The 15341-nt window shown below is 35.0% G+C and overlaps 2 protein-coding genes across 2 annotated transcripts in view; both read right to left on the bottom strand.

Moving 5' to 3' along the window:
- Positions 1–3227: 3227 nt before the first annotated feature.
- LOC104597641 (strigolactone esterase D14-like) lies at positions 3228–4537 on the bottom strand. Its single transcript, XM_010259302.2, has 2 exons — positions 4048–4537; positions 3228–3949 (listed from the first exon to the last, which is right to left on the bottom strand). The coding sequence occupies exons 1-2, from the start codon at positions 4431–4433 to the stop codon at positions 3511–3513; spliced, it is 825 nt and encodes a 274-aa protein (XP_010257604.1). The 5' UTR covers positions 4434–4537; the 3' UTR covers positions 3228–3510.
- Positions 4538–8757: 4220 nt separating this feature from the next.
- LOC104597643 (Cleavage and polyadenylation specificity factor (CPSF) A subunit protein) overlaps positions 8758–15341 on the bottom strand; it is a 65572-nt gene continuing 58988 nt past the window's right edge. The window contains exons 13-15 of the mRNA XM_010259303.3: positions 12706–12845; positions 10231–10339; positions 8758–9495 (exon numbers count right to left, since the gene is read on the bottom strand). Of these exons, the coding sequence (XP_010257605.1) occupies positions 9298–9495; positions 10231–10339; positions 12706–12845 (447 nt within the window). The 3' untranslated portion in view covers positions 8758–9297. The remainder of the gene's footprint in view (positions 9496–10230; positions 10340–12705; positions 12846–15341) is intronic.

Genomic DNA, 15341 nt, shown 5'->3' with positions numbered 1-15341 from the left:
TATGTAGTATATATCTTGCGGTGTTTGTCAGTGGAGCACACCACACCATGCTGCATGCAACACGATTCGATTATATAATATATATATATATATATATATATATATATCAGAATGTTGTTTTTTTATTAAATTTAAGGATTAAAATATAGATATGATATGGATATATTTATATATTGACACACTTCTAAACATCCGGATATACACAAAAAAACGAGAGTTTTAAAAGAATCTTTATAAAATAGAAAAAGTATCGGTCATATGGATACGCATCATCAATTTTTTAATCTTTCACTAAATTATTATAATCCTAGATTCCAATTTGATTAAAAAAAAAAAGTCAATTCATTTTATTCATGAAATATGATATTTTGTTTGGCCGGCCATAGACATTGTTTCACACTAATGGATCCATGTTAATTTGCACGTATAGTCACTAATGGGAGGAGTTCATCAACAATATCAGGCCTGAAAGTCAGATCAGAAAGAAAGTAGAATGTTCATACCACTTGTGAAATAAAAATCCCAGTATTTATGTTCAAGTATAATTATTCCAATAAGTATAGTCATTAACGAGAACTAAAATTTCATTGACCAATTTTTTCTCCTCTCAAAATCCAAAAAAAGAACGCCTCCTTAAAAGATTCTGCTAACACCTCCCCACAAGACAATACAGCCATACAGCAGGAACATGTCCCCACTTGTCATCATTCATGGAGAGATCAATGTTTATCATGTGCAGTTGTAATGCCATGTCGGTAGGGAGTCTTGATAATCGGATCAAATATGAATCCACTGTAATTTAATTAGATAGAATAAAGATGGTTTGAATGTTGAGTTTTTTTACTAATTAAAGTGTGATAGATTCAAGTTTCATATAATACAAAGTCATTATTAATTCAGTTTATTAGTAATAGTGAATGTGCTTTGGATTCTCCACATGGGCCTTCAATCATTCGATTAAGACTGATAAATGGGTATTTTGGAATCACCTTCAACCGCCACAAAAGAAGAACCTCCCTTGCTGCATGCCTACTGTTTGGTAAGTTAAACAGACAGCACAACAAATACTGCTTCATTAACCACACCTATCCTCCCTCTGAGATCGGCTTTAGTCAGTGCAAGGTTCGTTCGAACAGCCTTTTCGGCCTTACGCTTACGCTGGGAATATCTCCGTACCTACCTATGCATCTTATTTCATAACAAGGAGATATTCCAATGCAAGGCCTTAAAGGCTGTTCGAACGGGCCTTGCACTGACTGAAGCCGAGTTCCCTCCTGAATTGCCTTTCTGGCTCATGCGTTACTGGTTTAATCAATGAAAGCAATGTTAAGCTTGTAAGTAAAGTCCTATTACTATTATTACTACTATTATTATTATCGATAACCCAGAATTGAAATCGTTTTGGTCATCGGTTTTCAGATTAGCAGTTCGATCATTTGGTCTAAACAGATGGATCGTCACAATTTAAAAATAAAAAACAATTGAAACAAAAGAAAAATCAAAAACTGTTTTGTCGGGCTGGTTCAACCGTCTACATAAATGGATCAGTGACCAAGTCAATATTTTTTATCATAAGACTGGATTTGGGGTAAAATGGAATCGGACACCTGAATGATTTTTGAACCAAATAAATCAAAATTTTAAAAACCAAACTAAAAAAAAAATAAAAAACTATAACTGAAATAACTGAAACCAAAATTTTGGTTCAATTTCCAGTTAAAATTGAATTTTAATAATATATACTCTATTATATATATATATATATATATATATATATATATATTATAACATATAATTATATTACATATTATATATAATAATAGAAAGTTCATTTATTTAAGTTAACTGAATTTCTAATTCTAAAAATAAAAAACCTGAAACTGAAATTTTTAATTTGATGTTTCGATTTTAAACAAGTAGGTACCGAACTGTCCGACCGTCCTAATCAACAACGGTTTGAAATAAGTTTTCGAAACGTCGTCGGGCGCTCACTTGGGTCATAAAGTCAGAACACATGCTAATACAAAGGGTGGGAGTGTTGTTGGTTACACACTAGGATTTGGATTTGCCTTAGATTACAGAGTGTGTTGAAAGTTATATCCATTCCACCTAAACCAAAATATATGCGAGTTCTAAAAACAAGCATTTTCAATTTCGGGTTAATAATAGTATTTATTGCCAGGATTTGGCGCCAGTAAAAAAGCGTGTTAACCCTTACAGCACATCTGACCGTGCACTTGGAATATCACCCACAAATGACAAGATAAAATATTACTGTGTTAAGTTAAAAAAATAATAAAAATAAATTGTATAAAACCTGGAATTTTCTGTTCTTGGAAAACTTGCAACGACTTTGCGAGAAAGGCAAAGTAGTTGCAAGTGTTTGTGACAGAGAGCTTGGGCCCTGTTGCAAGGGTTTTGGTGTTTGTTATAGAGAGCTTGGGCTCTGTTTCATCTTCTTAAGGAAGAAGATAATGAACAGTGTGTTTTATTTTTAAAGGTAATTTTAACATTTTCAAAAATCTTAAATCGCACATGAGGTCATGTCATATACATAACTAATGATCTATTAATGGCAAGTACTAGATTGTCGCATTTTAAAGTTCGGGAACCAAATTATTACTCGAGCCGAAGTACAGGGTACTGATCGAAAATTTTCCCATCTGGACTGTTTTTATTATTGCTGGGCTGGGCCTTAGGTTGCAACTATCAGCCTATAATAAGATGGGCCCAGGTTTAGTAAGGCCCTAATCCCATGTTTTTAGAACATGACTTTTTAATGAGGTTTGTTTTTAGAACGAACATTTGGGATATCGTCACTGTCATTTCTTTGTTTTTTAGTCCAATAAGAATGTGCAAAAATATATATGAGCCACCGCATCATTCGTATTCATTAGAATTTAGGACATTTATCCAATGAGTGTGTTCCCTATTTGGCTTGAATTCAACTATAAGACCAATTAGATTCAACATGTAATTATCATCAGTTCTAACAATATATCTGATAATTAAATTTTCAAAGGGTATAATGTTCTGACTATTTGAAGAATTTGGTCTTTTTTTTTTTTCTAAATAAAAATTATGTCCCATCTACTGGTTGAGATGACTGATGAAGTTAATTAACTTACAGTGCAGCTGTTGCTACATTATAACAAATATTTAAATTTATTAATGTAGAATGTAAACAGCCATATATTATTGCATAAACATAAACACTACAAACACAGATGAATCAAAATATATAGCTAAAGATACTTCTTAATATATAGCCAACTGAACATACATAGCTTCGATTTTGATTAGAAGACCCAACAAAGAAGAAGAAACTAGAAGGCATATATACTAAGTTTATAGAACACCATACAGATATCTATATATCTAGAGTTGTAGACACCAATCTGAATCACCCTTCTCAATAAAAATATATAAGCTGCATGCATTAATTTCTACAGTACTGGTTTATTAATTAATTAATAGATCAATAATGGATGAGTTTCCCTTATCACACCACTAGTTATCAATTTGAAGCACTTTCTTTAACACACCTAACAGCAAAGGAAAAGCTGTTAGATGAGGGAAATGACCTTGTGTTTCCAAAATCTCAACCTTGGTGTAACCTCCAACAATCATCGTTTCCAGGTAAAATGCAACAGATTTTGGAACCACAAAGTCTCTTTCAGCTTGGATGATGATGCAAGGCACCCTAACTTGTTTCAGCACCTCCCTGTAGTCACTGAGGAATACAGTTTTGGCAACGTCAAGAGCAATATCTGGTTTCATTCTTCTCAAACTGCGTTCGAACTCTTTTATAGCAGCCATGTCATTCACCCCAATAGCCTTTGGAGCAAAATTTGAAACCCAGCCTGAGAAATTCTGTCTTATGGCTTGGAAAACTGTCTCAACATCCGATCTTTCAAAGCCCCCATAGTATCCTTCTGCGTTGAGGTACCTGCAGAGAAAAACACGTTACAGTCGATCCATATATTCAAGCTATCAATTAATGCAAAATCTAGAGAGAGCGAGAGAGAGAGCGAGAGAGAGAGAGACCTTGGAGAGGCACCAAGCAAGATTAGCTGTTTGAAGAGGTCTGGTCTCTGGGTTGCGGCTATGCATCCAATCATGGCAGACATGGAGTGACCCAAGTAGATAGACTTGGTCACCTTGAGCTCATCAAGAAGGGACTGAAGATCTTGTGCATACGAGACGTAGCTTGAATACTTTGAGGGATTGTAGAGAGCAGGACTGACGTTTCCTGCGAAAACCAGATCAAAGACGACTACTTTGAAGTAGAAAGCGAGGCAAGGGAGGATATAGTGCCATACAGTCTGGTCTGAACCAAACCCATGAGAGAGAACTAGGGTTTCAGTACCATTGCCATACACTCTGGCGTTCAGAGCTTGCACAAGCCTTCCATGTCCATTTACTAGATCCATATATATTTCACCGATATATTAATATATAGCAAATGGGATTGTATTAATTAAAGACTACTAGTGTATAAATGCATGTCCTACTGCAGTGCAAGGAGTAGTGCTGCAAGTCAAGCCCTTTATATAGAGTATAGCCTAGCCTCTTCACATCAAGTGGACCTCTCTCTCTCTCTGGTAATAGTAATCAGGCTAGCTATAATTTCCTTTTAAAACTTAATTTGCACTGTTGGATCAATATATCTTATAAGGAAATGGTGAGCTATATATTAAACAATAAAATAATTGAAAATCTATTTCTACTGCCTAAACATATCTTCACAATAACCTTTCGGTCTTTGAGGTGCACCACCTCATTCTAAAATGTTGAAACCATGCATCAAAATTCAAAAACATGGACTTAGAGAAAATGGGTTGGCAGGTTGTTTTGTTTGGTTAACAAAATAGATGATGTATGGCCAAAGCACAATATGGAAAAGCCCAAGTATAATTCAGTTTTAAAAAATAAAATAAAATTTTGGTCAAACGTATATGGAATTGTAAAAGCATCAATAACAAATGAATCTGTTCAACAAACTATCTTTTAAAACATATGGAATTAATGAAAATTTTAGCACAATTTTCATGTATTAAGTTCTATTGAATATAATATATGCACGAGTATTAAAATAATGCATTCATTCCCATATTTATTCATTTGTATTATGCATTTTTTATGAAAAGTTATTATCATCATATTTTTCCATATATATATATATATATATGAATTACTCAACATCTAATTAATACATTTTTAATAAAATATAGGCATATATAGCAACTATGGCTGCTGGCCAGAATTAATTCATATATTTTTATAGATTTTTCCGTTCATCCTTTATTTATTTTTTGGGTTGCAGGTTTGCTCCTCAAACCACCTCCACCTTTCTATACCAGATTGTTAACAGCTGGTCCGGCTATTCCATCAATATAGTTGTTCTGATAATCCAGGTTTTGGGCACATTAACTTCCTTACTTTTGGGCATCAAAAGCCACACTAATGCAGCCCAACCAATTTGCCGTCCCAGAGTTTAATGTGGTAAGCTTTATGAATTTAATGGTTATCAATTCTGAAAGTTCAAAATGCATGTAACATTTTGTCCTCTTTGCATATTAATTTAAACCTTCAGCTACAAAAAAATAAAAAGTTCAGCTACTATAATAAACTTATAGCAGCTAGAAGACAAGAAGATGAACATTTGGTGATCCCTTGGGTGCTTCTGTTATTAAGAAAAGTTGATTGTATATAACATAAAAAGAATGAAATTTAATGAAAAAGAAGAAACAAGTACATGTTTTAAACGGAAAAACAGGAAAATTTGGGCGAAAAAATACTGGAGTTGAAAGCAGTTCAAGCACCGACTCTCGGCTTTTCACCCAACTACTCTCCGATTTGATGTTTCAAAGTTTTTAAGTTCCAACTACTCGGATGCCAAGCATTTACGAATTTAATATTCGTCGATTATGAGGTAGGCTTTTTGTGGCTTTCAATGCATGTAACAGTCCTTTTTTTATAGAAATGCATGTAACAGTCTTGAAAGAAAAAAGGGGGAAAAAAGTGAACTAGCTTTTTCGTTCTATTTATTGCATGTTTTAAGTTCTAACTGCTCCATACCTAACCTCTGGTAATGTATCATCTTCCATGATCTGGATGGTGTTATGTTATCATCAAATCAATATTTGGTACATCATAGTTAAGTGTTTATTTACTGTTTCGCTGAGACGGCGCCTAATAACACGTAGTGGCATCTAGTTGTCAATAAATTATGGCAAAACATTATCAGATATTGTAGCTTGGTTTTGAAAACAAATCAAGTATAATGTTTATTTAATTAATAAACGAAAACCATGTCAAATAGAACCACGAGCGTTTATTGAGTATATGTTTGGCATTGATACTGCAGATACAACACAGCTGCTGATATGTGAGTTGGAAGCATCATTTCCTAAGAAAATGATGTTTTTTTTTTCTGTTTGAAAACATTGCTGCCAAATAGGACGTTTCTTGGAGCAACAATAACACTTTCTATTTGGTACCAGTGCTCCATATATGTCTTCAGCATTGGTACTCATTATAGAAAGTCCACTTCACTGTCACATCATGTCTTCATTAGTACCAGTGCTCCAAATATATTGACGTTTCCCAAAACACTGTTTTTTCCAATGTGGCGTTGATGTGTCATCATTTTCTGGAGCAACAGTATCGATGCCAAACAGACGCTAAATAAACATTGCCACATAAGCACCACTTTAGCATTCCCCTCATTATGCGGATCTGTACCCATAGAGATTTGCAAAACTAAGCATTGATTTATGTACACGCCTATCGTTGGGGGAAGTGCTGATTTATTCACTGTTTTGCTGATGTAGTATCTAGTGGCGCCTAAATATCAATGAACAAATTCATTATTACTTTTCTCAATTTTACAAATAAATCAAATATAAACATTTAGTGAATAAACACCCACGATTGCAAACACATACTTAATCAATCTCTTGAGCGTCTCAGAAGATTTGGTGAATGAGAGGATGAAAGTTCGGTTATACTATAGTGAGAACAAAATTGTGATACAGTATTTTTTATCAAACCAGTAACATATAGAGGTTTAATTTGCTTTATGGGAAGTTGGAATCAACTTTATATATGATTGTATATACATACTTGTAATATTACAAATATACTAGGATGATGTGTACCATCGTCCATGCATGAAATGTAGAGAATTGGTGGAATGAGGCAGTTCCGCAGAAAAAAACAAAGGTCTCGGTGTCCTCCAATAAATTGTCATGCATGGATAAGAACCAAAAAAAAAATCTAGGAAGGCAATTTTTAGAGATGTACATATTACACAAGAATACAAGAGAATAATTAAGTTGTACAAATCAGAACCCACATAAATTTTATAAATATATCATAACAACAAATTTACAGCTCAGTTGGCCATGGTACTTATAAGGTATAGACCATCAAGAAAAACAAATATACTAGAACATTAATTTTGTGAAGTAATACATTGCAATCAATATATTAGACCCAAATCAACTTGGATTTTTTTTTTCTTATGGTGAAAGACTTCAATAATGAAAAATTGCATTTTTATGCAAAATGCATATCAACCCACTATTATGCATAATGTATTCAAAATAAAATATAATATACATTAAACATTAAACGTTGCAAATTAGTATGTATAAATATTAAATAATACATCATAGCCAAGGAAGCAAAAAACTAATACCCACATATAAAGTTAAATTGATATCTGACATGCTTACTTATAGACATAAGTAAGTAATAATAATAATAATAATAATAATAATAATAATAATAATAATAATAATAATAATTAGAAGAAGAAGAAGACTTTTCCAATGTATATTAACTGATATCAGTTTAAAAAATAAGTTTAGAGTATAATGTTAATATATTGATATATTAGCGGCCTATAAAAGTCTAAGCTAACCCAAAGATGAACAGACTTCAAAATATAGCTAGGGGATCTTTAAAGTGTGAAACGTCACTAGAAGAAAAAGCCGGTGGCCAAATGTCTACAAGCTTTGGTTAATTGGTTTAGCCACCTCTATGTTAACCATGCCAACGGTCATGTCAGAACTCAGAAGTGTTGCTAAAGATGTTTGGGAGAATGACGGTTCAGCCCAGGGTCAAAATTTTTAGGCCCAAAGTACAGCTGGGGTAAGTGCCAGCTCGAAATTGATGTTAATTCACGGACATGCATTAGTGTATAAAATAGAGGTATTTAATATTTTAAATGTTTATAGGTCTGCAGTGGAATTCAAAAATCTGCATTGGGCCTGTCTGTATTTTTCCGAAGATGTTTTCTATATATTCGACTATAGCGGCAGCCATACGGTAACCGCTGGCTTTAATACAAACTATACCGGCGGTCGCAGGGTAACCGCCAGCTTTTAGTACAAAGTAAGACCACCGGCTTTAGTGAAATTTATGCCGGCGGTCTTGTAAGAAGGGCCCTCGAAAAACATGTTAGTACAAATTTATATGGACTTAATTTCCATGCTATAAATACTGGACCAGAAATCAATTTTTAGACATCTGATTAGCACAAGAAACCGGTCTGGTCGCATCCCATTTTTAAAGCAGAGCACATCATTTCAAAGATGCTAGCTATACATCACTAAATATGTCGTGTAGCTTATATCTATGAGAACACAATTTTCTGACAATTGATTACGTGGCGTGCGTAGTCTATGTGCATCATAATGGGGTCTGTCCAAATCAAACGCAAACAAAATTGAGCCAGCCAAGAAGAAATTAACTAAAAAGCCAAAACTTGGAACAAGTGCAATCCAGCCGTCCGTTTTTCCCTCGACGGTTAAAGATTAATTTCATAATTTGAATACTTTATGGCTGTTGCTTATAGTTCAGCAGTCAGAAACTTTACAAGACATGTGTACTTCAGCGCAAAGCGCAAGCTGAGATTCGCATTGATTTTCCATCATACCGTAGGTACAAAATTTCACCTAATACAATATATAATTTAGATATTTGGTTACATACAAAGTGATGGTAATTTGCCATCATCAGTGAAAAACTTTCCCTGTGCAGCAGCTGCATGAAAATTGCAATGCTTTTGGCCTTGTAAGCAGGAAACCTGATTCCAACAATGACCCCGTTCAAGTGGTTTGGGTCCTAATATTTTTGGAAGCTCTAATCTGTTTATAACACCTGTATACATACATTGAGCCTGGCGGGTGGACTTCCTTGCTCATGCAAAATAGATCCTGAAGCTGGAAGTTTACACCATACTGATGGCTTTGACTTAAGCAAGCATGACCGGATTCAGAAAAGGGCTTAGTTGAGGGCATAATGGACTTGTTCAAGCAATCGGACAACCTGATTAACAGGGATAGGTGAGCGAGGAGGCTTTGACCTTGATGTTCCTGCATTTGTAAAGCCAAGTGGTAATGCTAATACAGCCTCTTGTTGCATACTTGTAAGCTCCAAGAACTGAGCTAGCATGTCCCCATCAAGTATCTTAGGTGTGCCAGCCTGCCAAGTTATAATTGGTTAGCCTCTTCTTAATACGGAAAATAAATCAATACTAGCAGAAATAAATTAACTAACTGCAACACAAAAAGGTCAGAACCACTAATTTAACTCACAAAATTGCACATCAATTTACATGTTTCAAACAATGGAAAATATAAGTTACAATATGAAACTAGGAACGGGACACCCATAATTGCCGTGGGAAAATACAAGTCAAAAAAAGATAATCAACCATAGTGAATTTGCCACTGCTGCCACTATGTGTAAAAAAGCCCATAATGCAGGTTCCTTTTCCAGCACCATTGGTGCAGAAGACCCACTTCAAAAACTAATTCTGAGGAATTAAAATGACCTATTGCAAGAGAACAATTAAGAGATATTTCACATTCACAAATAAAACGGTTCAGCATTGTCCAAAGAGTGACATAATGAACCCCAATTCCTGGAGCCTGTACTGGCATTGCACAGACACCGGAACACCATACTTCTAGAGAACAAAATAATACTTGAGTAATGAAGTTCAGAGTAGGAGGTAAGCCCTAGAGAAATATTTGTTTGCAGTCAGCTCCAATTGCTGATGTGTAGCAGAAAGTATCTGCAATGTCAGTTAAGTATTGACATGTAGGGAAGCTCGTGAACAGAGCTTACACCAGGTATTCAGTAAATGAAACCCTAATCAGAAACACTTATAGAGGTATGACCAGATTTCACTTCAATGTCAAATTGTTCCCATACCGATGATTCACGCCCGCGGAACTCATTATGGTCATTGCCAAGGATAGGAGCAGTTAGTGGGTGAACCACAAGTCTAGCTTGCACAGCTTCCAGGAGATCATGTTCTTCCCTACAAATTCATAAAACTCATCAAACATCTGCTACAACCCAAACTAAAGTAGCGTAAGTCACACATAAAGATAACATGCTTGCCTGAATTGCAATAATAAAGCATCAACAGATGTTTTACACACATCAAACGAGGCAAACCAATGTGAAACAGAATTCCTTTTGTTCTGCTATTTAACCAAACAAATTGTGACAACACATTTCAAAACAGTACATCAACATAAACAGCGTTCCATTATTAAACAAATGATTCAAGAGCCTCAGACAATAAGCTCTTGGATGTATAATTTGGTCATTTAAGAGGTAAAGAAGGAAGCATTATTTTGTTTAAGCAGCATGTTCATGTGCCTAGACTCTTCCAAGAGCCGACTTCAAATAGACTTAACCTTTGCTTAATGATGACCATAGTTGTCAAGGTGACGCCTAGGCAGGCACCCAGGCAATGCATATGCAATAAGGCACTAATGGAGGGTTGTCTCGCTTAATCGTGAAAATATTTTTTACACGGTGCTTTTGGGTAGTTTTATATTTGTAACTAAATTATTCAGTTTAAGTTAAAATACTAGTTTTTCTTTATTATCTTTCTCATTTGTTAGGGTTCAATCAACATGTATACTGCCTTCAACCCTCAAAGACTTCAAAACTTGAATAGATAAGCATGGAAGAACTCAAAATTTTACCCAATCAACACATATAGATTATTTTCAATATCGTCATCATCATCATCTTTCACCTTCTCTTCTTTACGTAAGACAAAAATAGAGGCTCAGCCCCTCTATTTTCTGAAATTTCTTTTCTTTCTTCCATTTTCTTCATGAATGTGTTGGTTTTCTATGTTTCAAATGAAGCTTATACATTTTTTGTGAAGAGTATAGACAATTAATAGCAAAAGATGGTTTTTTCTTGCTATGGAGCCTAAGGAATTACCCCAGGAATCATGGTTTTATAAAAAAAAAAAAAGGCCACATCACCTACGCGACTGGGCAACAATTAATAATGAAAGATGAGTTTTATTCAAAAGGAGAAGAAAAAAACACCACTTAGCCTCACTACAACACCTTGAAAACCATGCCTTTAGGGTCCACTACCTTACTTTGACAATCAAAAAATACAAAGATAGCTTAACATGTGGAGCAATGAGTTCACATGGTCACAAAACTTTCTTTTGACCCTCCAATAAAACACAACATACCATCAATAAATGAAAAACCAAATCACCCGGTGAGTGTTTGCCTAAGTGATTTGGTTTTGATGTGTTCACATGGTCACAACACTTATTTGCAATCCTCTAAAAACACAACATGCTACAAGTCAAACGAAAAACCAAATTATCCAATGAGTACATCCTGTTGTGGTCTAACATATGGAGAGATGAGTTCACATAGTCATAACAGTTTCTTGTGGCCTATAAAAAAACTCAAACATGCTATAAGTCAAAGGATAGGCCAAATCACTCAGTGAGTACATGCCTGGGTGATTTGGTTTTTCATTTGATTGATAGTGGAATGTTTGTATAAGCTTTAACATTAGCTTCTTCTTCCTTCATCCTTTCTTTTCTTTTCTTTTTTTCCTAAGTCCAAAATAGAGGCTCCTTTATTTTCTGAAATTTCTTTTTCTTCCATCTTTGTAAAGAATATAGACCATTAGTAGTGAAAGATGGTTGCTTCTTGCTATGGAACATAGGGAATTACCCTAGGATCCATGGTTTCTATTAAAAAAAAAAAAAACACCGCCTAGGTGACTAGGTAACACCCCCTATCACCTAGCCTCGTCCCAGCACCTTGAAAGCTATGATGATGACAATGATTTAGTGACTTTAGTGATCAGGTCAAGAAAAATTCAGGATACATTATAATTCTTATGTAGTACAAAATCTCAATATTTGATGAACACTTTAGTCATCCCGTCATTTTCCCTTGGTACACATCAACTAGTATAAAATAAAATGAATTAAAAATGGCATTAATATTGTATACTATGAAAAAAATGAATTGAAAACTTGTATAAAACTTGAACCTATGGTATTTAGTAAAAAACAACATTCAAATCATTTTTACTAATAGTACAGCACAAGTTTTAAGAGCATATGAGCATATTCATTTAAATAGGACCATATCAGATTAGATAGGGATGTATCTGTATTTGATCCAATTATAAGTGAATAGGATTCAGATCATCCTTAATTAGATTGATTTCAAATTCAAATCAGACATAAGGATACCATTTGCATCCCTCTTTATCCCTTCCCAAGAGAAAGAAGAAAATGAGAAATAGATAATCCTCATAAAAATTACATATACAAGAAATAATTTGCTTGCCAAATGCTATAGATATGAAAATGTTCTAAAAAATGTTTAATTTCCATACCTTGAGATAGGAATGAAGATCATTACACTTCCTAAGAGTGTACTAGCCACAATAGTGTTGTGTGGTGAGTCAAGTATTGACCCAGCACCATCACAACCCTTCATTACATCGTCTGCTGGAACTTTATAAGAAAACGACCCCTACAAAAACATTAAAAAGATAAAATAAAGAAAAGCAACACAAACTTATTTGAGGCATTACAGAAAGATTTGCAATAAGCAAGAAAGAAAAAGGCGTCCAAAAAATTTGTACAATTGCAAGAAATGCAAATCTACAAAACTTGCCACTACAAATTTGATTTGCACAATAAAGTTTGTTTGAATGGAAGAACATGGATAAGCAACATATAGAATATCACATACTAGTGTAACCATTGTCAACAAACATGAAAACCTAAATTAGGAATGGAATAAATCTAACAATAATTCAATTTTTCCTTTAAACCAACAATTGAATTAATAATGTATCTGCAAATGGGAGGGAGGACTCCATGTACAAGGCAGTAGCTATACAAAAGGACCACATATTCATCTCTCAAGGCAATATGTGATAAAAGACACCCGTTATCAGCCAAGCTTATTCCTTTTTCTTTCCATGCAAATCCCTGAAATCTGTCACTCCAAATTTGATTTGCAATAATGAAATTTGTTTGAATGGAAGAACATGGATAAGAAGCATTATATAAAATATCATTTAGTAGAATAACCATTTTTAACAAGAATGGAAACATATTAGGCATGCAATAAACTTAACAATAGCTCAACTTTTTCTTTACACCAACCATTGAATTAATAATGTGTAAAATGGGAGGACGCCATGCAAAAGACAATAGATATACAAGAGGGACACATACTCTTCTCTCAAGGCAGTATGTGATAAAAGACACCAACTACCAGCCTAGCCTATTCCTTTTTCATTTTGAATATCTTAACCGAAAGTATAAGTTAATTTAACAACATGAGGGTATGTTAGGTGGATGTGTGACAATTGTGCAGACATAAACAGCCTAACACATGCCCAGAAAAACTGAATAGGCATGCATAAAATCCTTCCAAAAACCGGTCTTACTAACCTATTTGTAGTTGAGCTCAACTCTTGAGGGATCAATCTAATTTCTACTCTGTATTACAAAAATTTCTAATTTCATCAAGTTAATGTGCATGTTTCTGCATTCCCCTTCCAAACTTCTTGATCCATGTAATTGCATTAAATGTTGCAAACTAAACCAATCTTTGTGTAAATGAATTAAAATTCAAACCATATGGACAAGTTGGGAAGATTACATGGGAATTCTTTTAGGACCCTGGGGACTCAAACAGAAACCATCTGGTTAATTGGTAGGGGCAGGGTTTTTTTTTTTTTTTTTGATCAATAACATCAATTTCATTAAATTGAGAGAATAGAGGGAAAGGAATACAAAGGGAGATAAAATAACTTAGCTCCCCAAAAATCAGAAAACTCGGGGAAAGCAAAGAAAATTAAAAACTAGCCCAGAAAACAGCCTCCCTATTCACTCCTTGCTTGGCCAACCCATCTGCAAATGAGTTGAAACTCCTCTTCACCCAGCTGTACTGAATCTCTATGTCCCTACCCAGCCATAAGAACTGTTTTTTTCTCTGTCCACAAACCACCGTCCTCTGTCTTCAACCAATTAATCACCACCTTCGAGTCACCTTCCAGAATCAAACGACTAATATTTAGATCTTTTGCTCTTCGAATTCCTTCAAGCGCTACAAGGATCTCAGCCCTAAGAGAGTCACCTTCTCCAATAGGGCCAGAGAATAAAGCAGTAACAATCCCTTCCTCATTCCTGAAGACTCCTCCAATCCCAGAGGGCCCTGGATTCCTTACACTGCTGCCATCAAAATTCAGCTTTAAAAAGCCCGAGGGGGGAGGGGACCAGAACGGACAAAGAGTCCTCTTGCATCTTGCAGTGAAAGCAATCTCTTTCCAGTTTCTTAGCAAGTCATCCATAGGACAATCTGAAAACAACTCCAAAGATTTTAGCCAGTGGACCGCTCTTATAAGGATTCGATCTAACAAATCTTCCAAAGTTTTTTCCTTGTCAGAAAAAATGCGTGAGTTTCTTTCTTCCCACAAAGACCAGCAAACCGTTGCCCTAATACACCTCCACATAGTCTTCCCTCGCTTCTTAGGCCAATTGAAAAAAGATGGGGAAAACAAACCTTGGACAGTCTCCGGAGGATACCAAGAACACCCAAAACGGGAGAAAACCCACTCCCAAACAGATTTAGCAACCTTACAAGAGACCATGAGGTGGTAGCCAAATTCCTCATCAGCTTTACAAAGAGCACATCTATTAAGAAGTAGACAATAGTTGGGTCTCTTTCTTTGGAGTAAGTCTAAAGTGTTGATTCTTTCCAGGAAAATTTCCCAACAAAAAAACCCCACCCGAGGAGGAATATGTCTGCTCCAAATTTCCTTAATTGGAAAGGACAACCCTAGAGGGGTAGGAGGCTGAGTTAAAGTTTCAAAGAAAGAAGCACAAGAAAAGGTACCAGAGCTAGAAAGTGTCCAAAATCTGGTGTCTTCCTTAGCAGGGTTTAGGAAGACACCCTCAAGGGAGGCTAGCAGAGCTACCAGGCTATCCAAGTCCGTATCCCTAATTGCCCTAC

Source organism: Nelumbo nucifera, chromosome 7 (assembly GCF_055504915.1).
Source record: "Nelumbo nucifera cultivar China Antique chromosome 7, China Antique-T2T, whole genome shotgun sequence".
Taxonomy (NCBI): Eukaryota; Viridiplantae; Streptophyta; class Magnoliopsida; order Proteales; family Nelumbonaceae; genus Nelumbo; species Nelumbo nucifera.
The sequence above is the reverse complement of the archived record's forward strand: the minus strand, read 5'-3'. Positions and strand labels throughout refer to the sequence as shown.

Coding starts and splice junctions, on each gene's coding strand:
- LOC104597641 (XM_010259302.2), bottom strand. CDS start 4,433: ATGGATCTAGTAAATGGACATGGAAGGCTTGTGCAAGCTCTGAACGCC. Junction 3,950..4,047: donor TTGCTTGGTGCCTCTCCAAG/GTCTCTCTCTCT, acceptor TTTTCTCTGCAG/GTACCTCAACGCAGAAGGAT.